The following is a 21,007-nucleotide window of genomic DNA, read 5'->3' on the forward strand; positions in this document are numbered from 1 at the left end:
TGAGCACAGCTGAAGGGCACAACACCCGTGCGCCAGCTGGGGATTCAGAAACTGTTGCTGTGGTTAGCCTCTGCCTGCTTTCTGCTCATCTCAAGCCCTGTGGGGATTACAGACCGTTATCCAGGCACACGTTCTACTTCAGACCACTGTAATTTGCATTAATATATACTTTATATTAGCTGCTAATGCAGCAGCATCCCGAGGGGAGACATTTTAATGTTATGCACTACAGGGGTGAAAGAAGTATGTAGATGACTGTTCTGCCTGATCTCAGTCTATTTCCTGTTCGAGAACTCCTGCACTTTGTCTCCTTTCACCTCGTCTCCGTCTCCACGCTCCCTGTCTCCTTTCTCTCTGCCTGTTTCTTTCACCCTGAACCTGTTCTACATTCAGAATCAGAATATTGTTATTTAAAGTTTGCTTGGTATTTTTTATTCTGATTAAGATGTGCTCACTTCTTCTTTCTCTTGCCTCCTCTTGATGATCACTATGTGCTCCAGCCAGTGTCTACGTTTACAGGCACAAACCATTTCATTTTTTGCCCTCATTCTGAAAAAGACAATACTCATATTATAGCTGTTCACACGGCTAATGAAATTGGATGTTCCACTAATATTCCTGTTTAAATGCAGCTGTCAAAATATGACTTTTACACAGTTTTCCAGTGGTGGTATAATTGTTCGACCATACAAACACAGCCTCCTTCTTTCATTCTTTTAACCACCTTCTTGGTAAGGTAGACGTTGCGATATTTTCGCACATCCAGAAACCTGCTATTATTCGAGTTTTATAATGTTTAAAAATAGTTGTGTTTTTTCTTCTGACCAGATGTGTGGTTATTACTTTTGGGCCTGCATCTGTACCCCAGCCTTGCAAACTGTTGGCTAGTTGATTTGTTTACAACGCACAGAGCTGACCATAAACAAGTAAGAGGCTGTGTGATGCAAACTGCATAAATAACCTGAAGCTGAAACGCATATTCTGAATGTGCTGTATACATGTCCACAAAATCCATCTGAATAGTTTCAACATACTCCACGTCTTAATCAGAAAATGCTACATTTGGAAACAGCCCAATTTCAAAATATTCAAATGGAATATGCAGTTTACATGACCCGTATTAAATTCAGAGTATTTTCTTCTGAATGATAAGTGGAATATTAGTGTGCATGTAAACGTAGTCCCTGTCCTCTTTTGGCGATGCTGAAAACTCCTCTGGAACATCAGGTTTCAGACTGAGTAATGTGGCGAGGTGAAATGCTAATTCAGGCTTGTCAGTGCTGTTTCTTACCTTCACAACTCCCTCATCCTCCTCTCTCTCTCACACATACACACTGTTGTCTCTCTTCACTCTCCTCACTGTCTTATAAAGTTTACCTTCTCTCTCCCTCACAGCACTTTCACTCTGTTCATATTTACTTAAATATATCGGTCTTGTCTGTCTCTCTCGCCTCTTCTCCACATTTTGTGTTTACAGTCGTGCTGTGTTCCTTTCTCACTTTGTGCAGCAGTGAACTCACTCCCTCTGGTGCTGAAGCTGCTTTGTGTGACGCAGGCCAGTGACCCACCTTCATCTTCCTCCTACAGTAAGATGGACGGAGTGCACTTCAAGCTCCTCTACCACGGTGAGGTCAAAAGCTGCTGCTGGCAGGTCACGCTTAGCATAACTCCTCACAGCCCTTATTTATTAACCAGTCCCTCCATGATGTTGCGATGTTGTTATTGCAGCAGTTAGCAGATTCAGCCCATGCCTGTGAATTCTCACCACAACAACTTGACAGTCCCGGCACAGTGGCACTGGACTCACTTCCCTGTTTCCTGTACTGACAATGCAGACATGCGACATGAATGTAACTGCTGAAGGCCGTGCAAGCCAAGTCCCTGATGTTCTATATCAAAAGCAGGGGTAAACTGTTCAGCACTGCGTGTCAGACAAAAATCATCAATTCATCAAACACTTTTCTACGACAACACACACAAGACAAGACAAATGACCATGACGGAAGCTGTTAAATCCACTTCTATTGCACACGCTGAAAGAATCTAGGTGAGTTAGATTGAATGTGCAAGGACAGTGGTAATATAAGTGTAGTATAAATCATAAACTTTTATTCTCACTGGAACAAGATGCCTTTGATATTTAATGAATTTTACAAAAAATAGAATGGTTAATCATGGTTGTATTCCTTCGTGAACCAGTCAAGTTGCAGTTACAGTTTACATCCATATTCTAAAATGTGTATGCTTCACACACATCTTTAAACCACCAGCACAGAAGGTCTGTACAGTCGCCACAGCTTCAAGAATAATGTCCCCAATTTAGTGTCTGACCAAATGTCTCCCCTTCTGTCCCTGAGTTACGTTCAAGTCAAGTCAACTTTATTTATATAGCGCACATAGTGCTCCACAGCATACACAGAGGAGAAACAAAATGAAGGAAAGAAACACAAAACTTTGAGTGATAATAGCAATAAAATAATAGTAACAGACACCACATTGTGACAGTGATAATGACAATCACATTATGCACAGTTAAAGGCTAGTGAGTAAAAGTGTGTTTTAAGATGACTCATGAAAATCTCAATGGTGGGGGAGAAACAGATGGTGGGAGGAGGAAACTTCAAGAGTTTTGGGGCAGCGATAGAGATGGCCCTGTTCCCAAAATACTAAGTTGTAGATCTAGGGACAGACAGAAGTCTTTAGTCAGTTCTCTCACAGTGTGGTATGATGAGGTTTTATCCAATTAGACATTTGAATGAAATGTTGTATGAATTCTTGAGTTATGGCCAAAAACATATTTGTGAGGTCACAGTGACTTTGACCATTGACTTCCACATTTTATCAGTTCATCCTTGAGTTCAAGAGGAAGTTTGTGCCAAATTTAAAGAAATTTCCTCAAGGTCTTCTCTCAAGAGAATGGGACTGACGGACAATGGGACGACCCAAAAACATAATCCCACAGGCCACGGCTATCGCTGATGCACAGGCGTACAAATGCCTAAAAACAATGTGACATACGTTGCAATTAGTTGGAAAAGCTGCGGTGAAATCAGGCATTTTAGGTGGCGACAATCCCAAAACAAGCCCGCAAAGTCTGACAGGGACTGACAAGCACACACAAATACACACACAGTTCCTATACATTTTGTTACATTACACTGCATTAGGGATGTGCCATATCATCTCGTTCACGATAATAGCGGTATCATTTTTAATATGATATGAAAATTTCATATCGTGATACTTGCAATATTTCCACTTGTTGACGGATTGACGTCATGCTGTTACCCACGGCAACAACAAGCATGGCTGAAAGCAAATTTAGTACAGACTCTGCGGTGGCTCCAAAAAGAGGAGCAGCTTCAGTAGTGTGGAATAAACTGTGGTGTCCTGAATGTTTCAAGAACAGCCCCGGACTTCTCAGACTCTTTTTGTGACTTACCGAGGGAACTCATTCAGCAGGTCCTCTGGCAGCAGCACAGCGTCTGTCCCTCTCCTCTCTCACCGTGCGCACATAGGAGTCGGTGTCGTCAAGTGATTTTGTCATAAACCTTTGGTAATGTAATCCTACGTGACGCTTGCAGCTCAACGAAAAACTCCATATATGTGACTGTGATAGTTCTGGTATCATAACAGCCTGTCACAGGTCACAGGTTTTTTACTAATTTGTCATATCGTCAAGAATAAAGTAATCACAAAAATACTGTGATATTATTTTAGGGCCATATCGCCCACCCCTACTCTACATCACCAAACACCTGCTGTTATTTAAAGGCCTATTCAATAAGATGCTTGCCACATTACAGGCACACACAAACATTGTCTCTCACACACACACACACACTCAGAAATGCTGTAACATGACAAACAATACATCCAGTTCTTTGCAGTCATGCATACAGACTACTTAAACACTCCTCAGTATGCTCATCACTCACACAGGCTCTTACATGCTACACCACAGACACATAATCATCTGGTAATGGCTCCAAGGCATATCTCTCTATTCAACACATGGTCTGTTGTGCTGCCGGGTTTATCTCACCCCCCTCCATATTCACCTGTATTCTTTCCTAAGTGGAGGCATCACTCATCTTTGATTTAATATCCTCATCAACAGGGGAGTGCTCGCTGCTGATCTGCAAATGAAAATGCTGTTCGGAAATTTACTAGACGGATCTGGCAAATTATAACTCTGAGCGTATTATGTTTAGAGTCACATTCGTTTTGATTTTTTCCTCCTTGATGTTAACACCTCTCGTCCCTCTGTGATTTAGCACTTGTCCTTTTGTTGCAGATCAGATTAATTCCGTCTTTATTGACAGGTGGGAGACATGACGTGAAGCTCATTGTGTTTCATTTATCTGCCTGTAACATCGTGTCTCAATGTCTCACTAACGCGTTTGAGAGCACTGCAGATAAAATATTAAGTGAGCCATCAGACCTGAGTGTTTGTGTGTGTGTGTGTGTGTTTCAGTGAGCAATATAGCAGGGAGGTTGAAGCCTACTGACACAGGAAGCCTGCTCCCTGCCCTCAACTACCTGTACTGCTGTCTGAGCCTGTCCCCTGCACACTGCACTGACACAGGTTAGATATACTTTCCTCCTGTCTCTCTCGCTTTCTATCTCCTTGTGTTTTTCACTCTCTCCTCCTGACGTCGCATCCTTCACACACTCTGCCTCTTCACCCTCTGCCTGTTTCTATCTCTCGCACTCCGTCCCTCTGCCTCAATTTGTCTCTTCTTCCGCCCTGTTCTGACACAGGCTGTGAGGCTGACCTTGACAAGCATGCAGCATTGGTACACAGAGGAAATAATAAGCATACATGCTGACACGCACTGTACATCTTAGCATAATGGTACACAGATATGCGGCTCAGACTTGCACATTGTTTTGTACACTTTAAGTTATGCTGTCAAGTCGGAGAGCTCCTCACACATTCGCACAAAAGCACGACAGCTTCTCAGGGTTGTGTTGTCACCTTGCTGAAACTGAGTAACGCATAGACGAAACCACACATGCAAACACAGGCATGCACACACCCACATAGTAACAGAGTAAGGAGACTAAAGTTCAGAGATCTCAAACACACAGCAACACACACACACAATGTCAGAAAGGTGAATTCAATCTTTTTTTCTTTTCTTTTTTTGCACATAATAGAAAAAACAGATCCAACAGAGTGGGTTAAAGGTTTTATTAGATATCTGATTTCTAAAGAGAAAACAAAAAGTCACTCAGGAATCCTACGTCTTGGTCTGCAACTAACTTTTATTTTCATTGTTGATTAATCTGTCGGCTATTCTCCTGATTTATCGATTAGCTGTTTGGTCTATAAAATGTCAGAAAATGGTGAAAAATGTCAGTCAGCGTTTCTAAATGCCCAAGATGACGTCCTCAAATGTCTTGTTTTGTCCACAACCCAAATATATTCAGTTTACTGTCATAGAGGAGGAAAGAAACCAGAAAATATTCATATTTCAGTTGCTGGAATCAGATAATTTTGACATTATTTCTTAAAAAAAATACTCAGACTCATTAATCAATTAGCAAATTAGTAAGCAAATAATTCAGTAGTTAACACCTAATCAAATAATCATAACAGCTCTAAAGATGTTGATGCATAATAAGAAAAACGAGCAAAAATTAGAAGAAATAACTCCATTATGGAATTTAATAAATACGATGTATGATCTTATAATTTACTGTGACCTGCCATCAACAGGAGAAATGAAGACATCAGTTATTTGACGTGACATGTTGATTGCCATTGATTTAATTACATGGTTTGTAGTTAATAAGGTGATGCTAGAGCCAGTGGCCAGAAAGCAGGGATGCCATTGGGAGACAAAGCTAATTATGGCCTTAGTGTTGCTTTAGTGCTTCTGCTGTGGGCTGCCTAATTTCACCATTTACTTCTTCATGACTAGTGATGACTTTATAGATGCAGCATACTTCAGCCTTGGGTTAAATGGTGTTTCAAGTGATGATGAACAGGAAAAGAAAAGTAACACATTCCTCTATCTCAAGGCAAAAAGTAGCACTTTATAACTTTAAATAATATGTAATCATAAATTTTCTAGTATTTACAGTTGTCCTGGTTGGCTGCCAACGTAGTGCGCATAACCCCAAAGTTATGGAAATGATTTCCCCTTGCATTTTGTTCATTTTTGCTGATGCAACAACCTAGTTTCCACATTGCACAAAATGTCTGTGGGTCCTTTAAAAAAGTCTTAAAATGTCATAAATTATATTTTATAAATATTAGGCTTTAACTTCTTCCACTTCGCAGGGCTGCCAGCGTTCCCGGCCAACATTGCTGTCTTTTGGAGGCTGTGGCAGACTGAGTTTTAAAGCTAGAGTATTTTATGAAACTAGAAATCCTCAGGGATTTATTAGTACCAACCACCGTATGCTATCTTGTGCAGAAGGGGGGTATATAAAGCTCCAGAGTTTGAACTCCAACTTTTTGGCGAGGGAAAAACTGGCATGGCCATTTTCACAGGGGTGCCTCGACCTTTTACCTCAAAATATCTAAATGAAAATGGGTTCTGTGGGTACCCACAAGTCTCCCCTATACAGACATGCCCAACTAATGCTAGTGCCATGTAGTTTATTTGCATATTTGTGCATACTAGGGTCCCTAAACAGTCTTGTTTGGGTCTGACTGGAAAGCAGAGACTCTTGTTGATTCAGTGAGCCCAATTTTATTAATTAATGTGTGATGATGTTAGTCCCCATAGTAGCCATTTAATTGTACTGAGACTATGTATTTAAATTTGACCTCACTATAAAATGACCTAGAGTAACCGGTAGGATAATGACAACCTCATGAAACTTTACAACCACAAGCTAGAGACCTCAGGCATTCAGAGGATGTATGGCTTTTATGGGTATTTGAACAATAAGGAGATTTCTCAGCAGATTCCAGAACAGAAATGCTCTCCATCCAGTTGCAGAAAAAATGCAATTCTTAAAGAAATCTTCAAATGTCCAAAGTTTTGATTTTCCTGTGGTGTTCCTCAGGGTCGCGATGCTTTAACCTGATATTTTGGAGGCATTTTAACCATTTTTATAAATTCTCAAGTCATAAAAAATGTTTAAATTTAGCATCCAATCTGTGTAACAAATGGTATTATCAGACATTGAACATGGGAATGTCCATCAAATTACTTCCACCATAATGATCTAAGTGCCTATACACTCTAAACTTTCAAAACACATATTTATGACTAGAGAAACTTGACACGCAGTGCTGAGCTGCATCTCAAATTTATCTTCAGGTTCCCAGCTTACAGATGATGCATACCACATGTATGTGGCATCTACTGTTTACCTGCTATATCCCCCTAAAGATCCCCTGCTCACCTTAAAAAAGACAAAATGGGTCTGTTGTAGAAGAGATTAAATGTCATTGAATAGTCTTACATTTGAATTTGTGAGGTCTTAATTGCCACAGACAATTTATCTAATTTCCTTGTGTCAAAATGAGTCAAGCTGTTCTGCATGAAAGTCCACATTTCTGACGTTACAAACCTTTAAAATGGCTACTGAACCTAATGCTGTCTTAATTTTATACTTGTATTGATCTGTTGTCAAAATGTAGATTAAACTAACTCACTCTGATAACCATGTTCCCACATAAGACCTACTTACTTACTGCCACAAAAGGATGATCTTTCAAAAAAAAAAAAAAAAAAACAGTCTCAAATTTGGTTGAAAATGATTTTGAAAAAGCGCTCAATTTAAGTGTTGTTTATTAGGTCAGATCAGAAGATAATTGCACCATGCACTTGGTCAGGGCTGTTATGACAAACTTCATCACAGTAGGAGCAGGATGTGAGAGTGAGTGGGTGATTAAGTATGTCTGAGCACTTCAATGTGAGCCTGTCTTTGATTGTGTGCTATTGTGCCTGAATGTGTTTTAACAAGTTTATCAATTAGTAATGTTCCAAAGTCTTCACAAGTGTGTGTGTGCATGATTGTGGGTGGTTGCCTGTAGCACGTCACCATGCAGTCATCCAGGCCAACTGCTATTCCCTCTCGTGCACACACACTGACATAAAAGCCCATCAAAGTGTGATGACACAGTGCCTTCTCCTCTCCAGCTGTCTCCATGCTGCTCTCCAACAGTGGACTGATGGACCAGCTGCAGACAGTCCTCTCCTCCTCCTCCTCCTCCTCCTCCTCCTCCTCCTCTGCTCCATCCCTCTCTCCATCAGCCTGTCCTCCCTCAGCCCTGCTGTGCTGCAGCCATCTACTCCTGTCCTCCCTCATTACCTTGCAGCGCGTTCACTCTGCCCAGGTACACACTAAAGCTCGGCTTTGCTCTTATCACAAGTTCCCTATAGAAGTTAACAGTCAAGGCGCAGTCAAGGGTAAGACATAGTACATACACTAAGGTAGAGCATAGAGTCAGGCGTGAATCTGGAATACAAAACACCAGTTGGATTCATTCGATACATATCACATAAGGCTGTGGTATAAAACAGTGCACTTTCTTGTCTGCTTTGTGCTGGCTCTGTTGAGATAATACATTCTTATTCGCAATGAGACATTTGGTGGTAATCTTGTTATTCTTCTGATACTCCCCTCTCTCCCTTGTTCTTTCTGTCTCTTTTTCTCCATTATTTAAGGTCCAAAAGAGTGTCAGTTGGAGTCTGGACGCAGCTGTGCAGCGACTTCTTGTTCAGAAAAGAAACACAGACAGTCTCTTGCTGGGTAACAAAGTCAGAGTTTCATTTGATCATTATTTTTGCCCTTGCAGACAGAATATGTTCATCAGCAGTGCAAGTGTTCACTTAGATAAGTTTGTGTAACCTGAGAACACTGATGTGATTTTTCAGTTATTTTTATGTTTTCTCTTCCCTCATTTTGTTTATGTCCTCCCAGTTTTGTCTATTCTCTTACAGGGGACCTATTATGCTTTACCATAGTTTGCTGTAGTGTTACAATGAAGGATGTCCTTGTTAAATGTGCCCAAAGTTTCTGAACAGTTTATTTCTACTCTGACTACACAATAATGTCATAGTGTGCTGTATTTCTTTATATAGTCATATGCTGCAGGCATGCTACTGCAAGTGTTTACGTAATATAGCCCCCGCTGCTACATGTAACTACACGCCAATGTCAGGGAAACACGTAATCCTGGTCACCAGTCTGAGTGGCAGCAGGATAAATCCCCCCATGGAGTCCAGACACTGATAGTGGTGGTGGCTGATGACTCTGAGGCGTATGAGGCTGATGAATCCGCAAAGTTTAGGTGGTGATGGGGAGGTGATGGGGAGGTGGAGGGTTCGCACGATGGCAGCAAGAAAGAACTACGCCAGAGATTGAAATGAGGAGCAGTAAGATGATAGGCTGACAGAGAAGGTGTGTCGCTGTGCCATTGGTTGATTGTGGATCAGCTCATGACTCAATTGGCCTACCCCGACAATGACACCTAGAGATAGTGAGTGAGCATACGTGCAAGGAGTGAATGGCAGTGTGAGAAAAAACCTTACAGCCTGAGCATGAAAAGTATTGTCTATATTTAGTGCTCATACACATGTTCGCCAGCGAAAGTGTAAGCAAAAGCCAACCCTAGATTTACTCTCACTTGGAGTTTCACCTTGCTATGTTTTTGTTTGTTTCAGCGCTGTGTCCTCTGGATGTCTGCTTCTTACAGTCTTTCAGCTGATCTCTGCCTTTTTGTAAAGCCCCGACCTCACCTGTGGGCTGTGGGGGTACGTGCTTATAAATGTCCCGAGCACAGAGAATAGGAAGAAAGTAAGAAAATACAAGCAGAGTGTCTGCAGAAATATATATACACCGTTGTGTACTACTAGTGGGTCATAAGTGATGGTTGGGAGGTGTTACTCCTGTATGAGTATGTTCATTGTGAATCCTGCATAGTATACTTGTAATTTCTCCCTGATTTTGGATCATATCCCTGCTGAAACTTGATTGATTGATCGATTGTGTTTAGAAGGTTTTATAGGTGATTTTTCATGGCAGAAAGTGCTAGTGTTACAGTCATTCCCCAGCTGCAAGTACACAGCTAGCATACATGTTTTACGTACTAATCAGGGACACGTGTAATCTTGTTTGCCGATGTTGTTAATTTCTCCCTGATTTTGACTCACATTGCTGCTGGAACATGACCAGTTGTGTTTAGAGGCTTTTATTGGTGATTTTTCACTATAAAAACTGCCAGTATTCTCCGTTACAGTCATTCGCTGGCTGCAATGATGGTACAGAGATGCCAAAATACAGAGGACTAGGAAACGTTGACCAATCAGAGCAGACTGGGCTTTTTCAGGAAGTGAATTTGCATTTCCTAGGATAGCACCTGTCCTAATTTCCCTCTGATTGGCTTTGTTGGCTGGGTCAGTTAGGTTTCAGCAAGAGAAGCAGGAGTGGTTCGGGAGGGGGGGTAAGAATGCCTTCTCTATAGTTGGAAATGCAAATTTGCTTTTGGAAGGGGAGCTTAAAAAGGCAGGCGCTAAACAGCTTTCTCAGACAGAGGATGAACACAGCTGTTCAGCACAGATAGTATGCAGAAAATAAAGTATATTTTGACCATTAAGGCATGTAAACATGTTCTGGTGGAAACCTTAAATACAAGTATGAACCTAAAAATGAGCACAGTAGGTCCCCTTTAGTCTTCTACTCCAGTTCACACTGTCCAGTGCAATTACACACACAGTAGAGGGTGTGTAAAACCAAGATACCTCAGTGCATGTCAGTGAAGTTTGGTTCAGATTTGGAGAGTGTCAGCAATTATCCATTTACTGTGTAAACCCCAGGATAGACTAATGAGGTTCAGCTCCTTTTGGTTTCCATGTACTCCGCACAGGTAAAGTGGCTGTTTGTCAATGTTTTATCCTGAGTGGAGTTAACCAAACCCTGGGCATGAATTTCACACACTTTCATTATATTAAGTGGCCCACATCCCGCTGCACCACTCGGAGACAGATCATCCCTGCTGCTCCTGTGTCTGTGTCTGTCAGCTGGATAAGTGGCCTGTCAGGGTTGCTGTGATGTATCGGCTCCCTCCCTCAGCCCGCCTGTCTCTCTTTCTTCCCCTTTCTCTCTCTTCACTCCTTCGCTCACTCAGCCTCCAACCGTCCCTCCCTCTCCCACTATCTCTGTGCTACGTCTCTCCTCCCTCTCTTCTGCTGCTACTAATTGAGTCCTCCCTCCCTCAGAGAGTTCTAATCTCAGTGTACATGGCATAAGTGCAATTCAGATGGCTGGCAGCTCTCAGTTTGGATCCCTCTGTGTTTTAGCAATCATTTTGGCCGTGCTTCTCTCTTTATCTCCATCACTTTGGTCCCTCAGTCTTGCTGACCTTCTTTCAACCCTGTCTCTCACTGTCTCACAACTCCCTCTCTTTCTGTCACATATCAATTCAAAAAACTGCCCTCAATTGCTTTCAGCTGTTATACTGCCTCTCCTCTGTGCCTCTATTCCCTCTGCTACCCGCTTTCAACATCTTTTTCTATTTCAAACTTTCACTTCCCACTCCGTACGCTCACTCACTCCTCTGTGTTCCACCATGCACCTGTTTCTCTTGTGGCCCTGCTCGCCACATTTGTTTGCTTTCTCCTCTTCCTCTTGTTCTCCTGTGTGTTCAGGCATTCCATCTCCCCTTAATTCCCTTTGGTTTTCCAGCCATTTACCAGTCCTCCTCTGTACCCCCCTCTCTCTTACTTTCTCTTTTCAGTCAGCTACCTGAGGTTGCTGCAGGTTCTACTTGATGCTGACCTGGTATCACCAGTGGTGTGTCTGAGCACTAGTCCTGGCATGGTCGGGCCCAGACCCCTGGAGGTCGAAGACGGTGCTCTGTACCCGCTCGGCTGCAGAGGAGCTCAGTGCCTCTCAACTGCTCTCAGTGGACTTCTTTTGCAGGTAGTATTTGGGAGGGATTGATCTGTGTGTGTGTGTGGTTGTGTGTGGTTGTGTGTGCGTGACCGTATGTTCAAGCACATGTAGGTGTGAAAAGAAGACTGAAAATGAGATTTTGAGAACAGACAAGATGTTCCTGGTTCTGTTAACCACTAAAGGGAACATACAGTACGTGCTTTTTAAGATTTTCTCTCAACTTAAAACCACGGCGCAAGGGGTATAAAGTGGGAGTGATAATGGCCCCTGCGCTTCTTCCTTCCCCCCTACATTCGGCGCCCTTGCTTGGACCACACCCATCTTTGATCTCTGCCTTCATTGTGATCTCAACTAAACACTTTGAAAGTTTTGTGAATGCGTCTTGCACAGTTGTGATGCTATCACGTTGACAAAATCTGTCCACAGACAGACTTATTAACACCTGGCAAACAACTCAAAACTGCTTCTGTGGAAATTCATGCTGCAGTAGGTGTTTCCAGGACCACATTTTACCATGACATGCACACACACAGACTCATAAGATGAAAGATGAAGCTTAATAAATGTAGTGGAACAGAAGTATAAAGTAGTAGAAAATAAATTACAGTAAAGTACAAGTACCTTGAAATTGCACTGAAGTACAGTACTTGAGTAAATGTACTTAGCTAGACTAATTTATTTTCCTGATGAGCTGTTGATGTCCATAAGCAGATCTCTACTTCATGAATTGACAGTATCAGAAACATTTTCTAGTATAGCTCCAAAATATACATATGAACCTGAAAATAAACATACTATACACCGTCTTTAAGCCAACAGTTATACAGTCAAATAAATATTGGGACAGATAGCTGTGTTGTTTTTTGCTGTAGAATCGTCTATGGATTTTACATCAAGAGCAGAATTTGAGTCTGCTCCAGGGACTGCCATTGCAACATTTTCATTTCTCACATTTCTTTTTTGTGGAAGGCAGAAATAACAGAAAACACCTACTGTAAAATCTGTGCTGTAATGAAAGGTGGAGTGCTACCAAATATATTGTTGCTTTAGCAAGTGATGGTTGGAAAGTAAGCAGTTCTAAGTGTTAAAAGAAGGTTTGCATTTCACATAATTTGCTTAAATTGTATTAAATCTTTGTCAGTTTCTGGCATTTATTTAAACATGTCATAGTAAAGCAGTTTATGTAATGGTGAACCGAGGTATATAAGGAAAACCTGAAGGGAAATGCAGTTATTGTACTGAGGTGCTGGCCCACAAGTAAACATCAGAGAATGGAGAAGAGAGCTGCACACTCATAACTCCAAAACAGTCTTTTTATTCTTAATTCTGTATTTAGGATAATAAAAAATCCATCCATCCATTTTCATCTGCTTATCCGGGACCGGGTTGCGGGGGCAGCAGGCTGAGCAAAGCACCCCAGACATCTCTCTCCCCAGCAACGCTTTCCAGCTCCTCCTGGAGGACCCCAAGGTGTTCCCAGGCCAGACGAGATATGTAATCCCTCCAGTGTGTTCTGGGTCTGCCCCGGGGCCTCCTACCAGTGGGACATGCCCAGGACACCTCCAGTGGGAGGCGCCCACAAGGATCCTGGTCAGATGCTTGTACCACCTCAACTGACCCCTTTTGACGTAAAAGGAGTAGCGGCTCTCCTCCGAGCTCCCTCTGGATGTCCGTGCTCCTCACCCTATCTCTAAGGCTGAGCCCAGCTACCCTACGGAGAAACTAATTTCCGCCGCTTGTATCTGTGATCTCATTCTTTCAGTCACTACCCAGAGCTCATGACCATAGGTGAGGGCGGGGACGTAGATGAACCAGTAAATCGAAAGCTTCGCCTTCCACCTCAGCTCCCTCTTTACCACAACGGACCAGTGCAGCACCTGCATCACTGCAGAAGCCGCACCGGAACGCCGATCCATCTCACGCTCCACTCTACCCTCACTCATGAGCAAGACCCCGAGATACTTGAACTCCCTCGCTTGAGGCAGTAACTGAATGTGAATTTTATGTAAGAGATCTTGATTTAAAGATTGAAAACCAAAAATATTCCCTCAGAGTTAACAGTGTGCACATCTGTCCTCCTCACAGAGATAGATAACCATGTGCTCACACAGCAGTGAGCTTAAACGCAGATATGATGATGCCTTCCCTCTCTTGCTTTACTTTCACTCCACCTTTCACTCTGCAGCAGAGATAACGCAAAGGTAATCTTTTAGATCTTTACAGCATGACACAGAACCTGCTTTTCACCAACAAGGCTGTGTAGCAAAACGAGATTTCAATTGATTTAGCAGTTAGCATAATGGAATGGCACACACATCCAGAGCAATCTCAGGTGTCTCCAGAATGTTATTACATATAGCTGGTGTATTGACTTTGCTCGCTTATTACAAAAGAGGCAGACTGGTGTCCAACCAGCATTCATTTAACGACAAATACCTGAAGCACTACTTCTCCTGGGTGGCAGCCAGCTCAGAGCAAGAACCAATATCCAAAATATGATCCAGTGCACAAAATAAAGCAGTAAACAGACCCTTTATCAAAAAGACCATAAAGAATCTTCTCTATAAATGTCTCCTGTGCACTGAACTCCTACATACTGTATGTTAATACTTACACACACCTTTGATTTTACATCTGTTTCAACCTGGTAGTTCTTTATGATCAACGCAGTGCTCCAGCATAACAATACATAGAGGCACTACTGTACATAAATATCAAGCACTAAAATGCTCTATCACACAATGAGGTATATTGACTCCTACCTTTACTGCCATCACTTAATGGCCAAGTCTCAGCAGTCACGCAATAAAGGATGCATTTTTTTTCCGTATGACTGAAGCTAAGATATTGTGAATCGATGAATCACAAGGCTTGCAGGAATTATAATAGAGTAGCTCCAGTATGAATGGTGGTAGTGCATTTTTACTATGTCCATAAAATAGCAGGAAGATGCATCTTGAATACAGCTCACTGTTAGGACTCATTGTTCATTAAATAGGCATGAGTTCAAATTACTTTTAAGACCCTGACATACAGCAGCACATAATGAGGAAAGTGTGATACAAGATTCACTGAAATTTGTTTATTCAGGACCTTAAAGAGTGCTGGATGGTTTGTAGTGAAACATGTAAACTGAAGTTTAAGCAGTGAGAGTGCAAGCAGTGAAGGAAAATATCAAACTTGCTTTCCCATGTTGTAAAAGAGCCAAGTACATTTTTTCTTACAATGTCAAGATCACCTTATCCTTGTGTTGGCCAATCGACTTTTTCTTTTGATGTGTGGATGTATTCAAGATGTTCAAGTGTTCCTACACACTGATGTCTACAACTATCAGCTGTATTTGTGTGGTGCTTTATTCTACTAGTGCTCATCATTTTGTCTCAAAAGCAACTTGAAAAGCCACCACTTTTCACATTGATATATAATTTAGAGTTTAGATGAACAAGACATTCTTGAATCAACAGTAAGGATGTCGGGATTAACTGGTTTTGCCATAACTGCGGTTACACAACATCACGGTTTCATAACTATAAGAAACGTAGAATCTATGATGTCCTTATTCCTACAGTTACCCTTTGAAAATGAATTTCGGGAGTCACGTTTTTTGTGTGTGGCGAAATCTCCTCTCGCGAGTCACGTAATTCGTGTGTACAACGATTTGTTATGTATGTGGAGAGTTGTGCCACTCACCTAAAGTGTTGAGAGGAGCTGAAACATGTCAGAGGGAGGTGCCACTCCAGCCTTATATCCGCCAATAAAGCGCAGTAAATCGGCAGTGTGGGAGCATTTTTGATACCTAAAAAATAACCGGGGAGATGATGTCAAAGATGGATAACAAATCTGTGAAGCGTGCCATCGAAAAGTGAAGGCAAAGGGGTTCAACACTTTGAATATGTTCAATCATATATGAGATATTATTTTGAAAACCATGAAAAAATAGGCAGTATTTTCTGCTCTGAAAGGCTGGGAACGCTGCAGGTTCTTTTAATTGTAGCACAACAATTGATGCTCTATTTAGCAGTTTCACTGGAATTGTACGGTCCAGGGTTACCCACACATTCATTTATATGTGGAAGCGCGCCACAATCAAAACATCTGCTGCCACAAATAGTTTTTCTATTTCTGGAGCTGGACTGTACATTAGGAATGCTGTTTAAATACATATACCGTTCAGCAGTGGCACTGGCAGGATTATATTTAATATAGTATGCACAGGAACTACCAGCCCACTTGTAGGGTACCTTTAACATGTAGGTTCCCACGCACGGACATAAGTAGTCTACTCAGTGAGCGAGCAAGAGAATAACATTAACGTTACTTAGCCTACCACATGCATTTTAAAGACAAGACCTGACAACAACAGCCAACAAAATAATAGCTATAAATAACTGAACGACATTCACTTATTTATAGCACCACACTGCTGGAGCACAGAGTACCCTCTTGACACAGATAGAGCAGCAGAACGTCAGGCGCAGTAAAAGTAAAACTAAACTATTCATTCTACTGGGTCAGTACGTGGTCTAACTTGCCTCTGCAGCAGCTGCTCCTCTCTGTTGATCTGATCTGATTAGCTCTGAACAGATCAACAGTTCAGTTATTTACCCCGTGACTCACAAAATTCTGCTTCGCCTGTGTCAGCGCATAGACCCACAATAACTAAAATCGAATTTAGAGATGAGACATAGAATGATATAAAGGGACACACAGGCATTTAAAAGAAAGAAATTAATGATTCTAGTAGTCTAACTCCACAATTTAAGCTGGCATGGTGGTGTAGTGGTTAGCATTGTTGCCTCACAGCAAGAGGGTTCAGGGTGAGGGAGCCCCTCTGTGTTTGCATGTTCTCCCCATGTCAGCGTGGGTTTCCTCCAGGTGCTCCAGCTTCCTCCCACAGTCCAAAGACATGCAGGTTAATTGGTGGCTCTAAATTGTCCGCAGGTGTGAATGTGAGTGTGAATGGTTGTCTGTCTCTATGTGTCAGCCCTGTGATAGTCTGGTGACCTGTCCAGGGTGAACCCTGCCTCACGCCTAATGTCAGCTGGGATAGACTCCAGGCTCCCCATGACCCCTAACAGAATGAGCAATTACAGGAAAAAAAAATTAAGAATGACTCCACATTTTAGTACTATAGATTTCCTAGTCTTTTAACTTTTTCAACAAGTATAATGTGTTTAGATGTAAATCTCAGATTTAACTTTACCCTGACATTAAGTCTGCTATTAGTGTCAATAATTTGTGATATTACCTCTGAAAATAACTGTGATATTGTAATCTCATATTGTGACATCCCCAAAAAACAGATTCTCATCCAGATAGAGCTGAGTTATAGCTAAATGATTTGTCAGTATCGCAGTGGCAGATCATTAAAACTTGACAGCCAACACAGACGCAAACATGTTGAAACTATCAGCACGCTGCAGCTCTTTGCCAGCAGTAAGAGGTCATCAAAATGATGTTTGAACTAGAGAAAAGGTATCAGAGTTGTCGAGGGAGGTCGTGTAGAAGCCTGCGATGTATTTGTAATCAAATAACCTGGAAAAAAGCTCCAGCTAATGAAGTGTAATACCACTGGGCTCATTCTGACGCTCATTTGCATGCAGAACGCAACCATCATGATGTGAAACCCAGCTCCTCCAGCACACCGGCCAATACCACACCATCTGGTTCTAATAATGATATAATGAATTAGAAACGTTACACACACCAGCTTTAAAGTTAATTAGCAGCGCTTCAATCGTGGCGAGGAAACAAAAACATATATATTTGCAAAAGATACAGATATTTGAGTTTGACAGTGAAGATAATGTGGGTGAAATATGGAAACTGTGGGATAATTGGGTATTATGCCTGGTGTATTTCTTTTTTATCCAGTGCCTATACTGCAGCATGGTTCCACACCAGTGGTATTTCTTCTCTGTGTAAAAGACTGTAGTGCTGAACTGAGCTTTGGCTCTATGGTTCAGTGCTCTGTAGTCTGCTGTTCAGCTGCTGATATGAGTAACAGTTCCCTACTCCCCTCCTCTCTCTGTTTCGCTCTCTTTTCCTCTCCGTACTCTGGTTTGGTGGCAGTAGGAAACGCTGCAGCTTCAGAGTTCCTCTCCTCTCCTTGCTTTGCTTCCTCTTCACTCTCCCCTCTACTTTCCCGACTCCTCTCCTCACTTTCTATCCCTCACTGTTCCTAGCTCTCATTTTAACCTCTCCTTTCATCTCATCCTCTCCTCATCTGCCATCTTCTCATCTCTCTCTTACCCCTACTCACTTCACCTCCCTCGCGCTCTCATCCCCTCCCACTCATCCTCTTGACTCCTTTCTTCTCCTATCTCCTCCTCTCTGCCTCAGGATTAGGGTGTAACTCTCCACTGTCGTCTATATATCCGCCTGGCCTACTTCAGTATTTTTGGACACTACATAGTGCTCACTGCCAGCACTGCCACTGTGGGAGAGACATGCATTATTAAAACCTCACTCAGTAGCTCTCTCCGGTGTTCCCTTGTTCTCCCTTTTGTTTCTGGTTTGCGTCTCTGTCCGTTGGTGAGCATGTGTCTGTGGGTGTGTTGCTCGTGTCTGCTTCCAGTGCATCTGTCTCCTTGTTTGCATCCATTTCTGCCAAGTCAGAGAACACAGGCAGACGTCACATTCGTGTGGCTCCCATGACTTGCAATGATTTGGCATTTTTGAGCTTGGAGATGTTCCTTTCTTGTTCCCCTTTTATTGCAAACTTGACTTCTCTCTCATGTTTCACCCCACCGTGTCTCCTCAGAAGCAGGAGCTGTTGCTGAGAACCTCAGTCAACTGTCTAAGCTCCCTGCTGGGCTTCCTTCAGAGACAGAGTCCCAATACAGGTACCAGATAGAGAGACAGCTTGGGAATGAGCTAATGACCATTATCAGTACATGTGCACATGTAGAGAGAGACATGAAAGAGAGTGTGTATGTGTGCAGGTATTCTTAGCTGTTATTCCTTCTCCTAATATCTTCACTGCATGTTTGTTTTGTGTTTAACGTGCTTGCTGTATATCATTAGTTTTCAGTAATTGCACCAGGAGAAACAGAGTGAAATTAAACAGAATTGATTTGAATTAGGCATCCTGACTTGTAATTTTTCTCCCCTTGGGTTTGTTTTCTGTGTCTGTGTGTTAGCAAAGTTCGTGGTGTGTCAGCCATGGACTCGATTCCTCCTCTACTGCCTGCTCAGCTCAGAGGAGACCTGCCGTCTGCACCCTGCCATTCTCAGACTCAACACAATTGTAAGAGGCTTTACTCACTCACACACTATCAACTCAAATCAAGTATAATTTCTTGGGCATGGTCCTGAGCAGTGATAAATATTTCATATTAAATTCATAAAAAGTTAATGAAGGTAATAAAAACATTAAAGTGGTAGAAGTATTTGAATCACAGGAGTAATGAGAGTGAATATTTACAGTGTTAGCACGCTGACACGGTACAACACATGGAAATTAAAAAAACATTATTACTGTATTTCGTGTTGTGTGAACTGGGGCTCTCAACACTTTTCATTTATTATTCAGTGGAATCGGGAGGAACTGCTGGTCAGCAACATTGAACTGCCTGTCACATTCAGACACCACTTTGGGGATTTTGTCTTATGGGGAGACACCCCAGGTGAAAGCAGTATTTCATGCACTGGTGAATTTTAAGAGTATGTCCTATTGTGCTTCCATAACACATCATTTTCAGACTAGTGGAAAGAAAACGTCCAAAATACACATTTATGTCTGTATTTTAGCTCAGATTTCTGTTTTTGAAATGTATTCAAAAAGCATATGTTGAGTTAGTTGTTGGCACATACTTTCAGAAAACTTGAAATACAAAAAAATATTGTTTTAATGTAAAAAATCGACTGGGGAAGTCTCGTGGTGATATCTATTTGTTGAAGGTTTAACCCTATTCACCTAGGGTGTCTCCCCTTATATTTGGGGATTGATGTGCACCTTTGCCACATTTATTTTCCAATTATTTATGTATTTGTTTTGAACGTTTTAGAAACACCCTCAAACAAGTACATAGACAGTTAAGACAAAATAAAATCACAATAGTAATACTTAATGGGGAGAAAATAACACGTAAGCCAGCTAGGTGGATGGTCAGAGATCCATAAGGGGTTCCCATGTTCTCAGAAAGACCTACCCCTTATTTTTTAAAATGTAAGTGCGTTGTTCAAGTTGCACTTCTTTGCTATGTATGATAAAATGCCAATCCTCTTAACAGACGCAGGGTCTAGCGTCCTGCTCAGTTCCATACCAAAGAGGTATCGTACTGGCGAAATGTCAGATGGAATCCTCAAGACCTTAACAGTCAGATTGTGCACCTCTTTTCAAAAATGAGTTTCTGCATTCCCAGAAAACACAAATGACTGACCCTGTACGTGTTTCACATCTATGACATTTAGAGGATGAGCTAGGATATGTCTTACTCAGACGTAGTGGGGTAAGATACATCCTGTGCATACATTTATAGTTCTGTTCAGTTATTTTGTAACAAGACAATGAAGAGAAGACATTCTGACGTATACTTTCCCACTGATCATCAGTAAACTCACAACCCAAATCTTTCTGCCATACAGTCTTCAGAGGAATCAAGGAGGAACTATGATGTTCTATCAGCACTATAGATTAGAGAATTTTTTCTTTTTAATGATGTGGAGCTCATAGAATTTCCTCCATTCTTGGCAGCCCCCAAGGAGAGCCATCCTGCTCATTTGAGACTAATATGAAGTTACGAATTTGTAGGTATTCATAACCTTTGCCACATTTTAAAATCTTTAATATCACATTACTGCACGATGCCCCGTAGCTCAGTGGATAGAGCGGGTGTCCCATGTACTAAGGCAATGTCCTTGCCACAGTAGCCTCAGGCGTATTTTACAACAGCAAACTGTATCAAACATCCATTTACAAACTCTCACACAACTCGTGCAGTATAATTCAAGTCTCATTTATCCAGTCATGTGCTCAGTACTTCCCAAACACATGCACGTTTCACTAAATGTTTCTGTATTCAGTCTCAGGAAAGGATGAGTAGTGCACCTGCGCTGTTTATTCAGAAGTGTTTTTAATACTAAGGTTGTGTACTGAGCATACGGCCGGATAAATTAGACTCTGGAATACACTGCCCAA

The 21,007-nt window shown here is 41.8% G+C and overlaps 1 protein-coding gene across 1 annotated transcript in view; it reads left to right on the forward strand.

Moving 5' to 3' along the window:
* Nucleotides 1-20,593, forward strand: part of LOC126406167 (meiosis inhibitor protein 1) — a 26,656-nt gene extending 6,063 nt beyond the window's left edge. Inside the window, exons 2-9 of the mRNA XM_050070344.1 lie at nt 1,509-1,625; nt 4,478-4,588; nt 8,109-8,305; nt 8,637-8,721; nt 11,708-11,892; nt 18,629-18,710; nt 19,008-19,114; nt 20,564-20,593. Coding sequence (XP_049926301.1) covers nt 1,509-1,625; nt 4,478-4,588; nt 8,109-8,305; nt 8,637-8,721; nt 11,708-11,892; nt 18,629-18,710; nt 19,008-19,114; nt 20,564-20,593 — 914 coding nt within the window. The remainder of the gene's footprint in view (nt 1-1,508; nt 1,626-4,477; nt 4,589-8,108; nt 8,306-8,636; nt 8,722-11,707; nt 11,893-18,628; nt 18,711-19,007; nt 19,115-20,563) is intronic.
* The last annotated feature ends 414 nt before the right edge of the window (nt 20,594-21,007 follow it).

This window comes from Epinephelus moara, chromosome 18 (assembly GCF_006386435.1).
Source record: "Epinephelus moara isolate mb chromosome 18, YSFRI_EMoa_1.0, whole genome shotgun sequence".
NCBI classification, from domain to species: Eukaryota; Metazoa; Chordata; class Actinopteri; order Perciformes; family Serranidae; genus Epinephelus; species Epinephelus moara.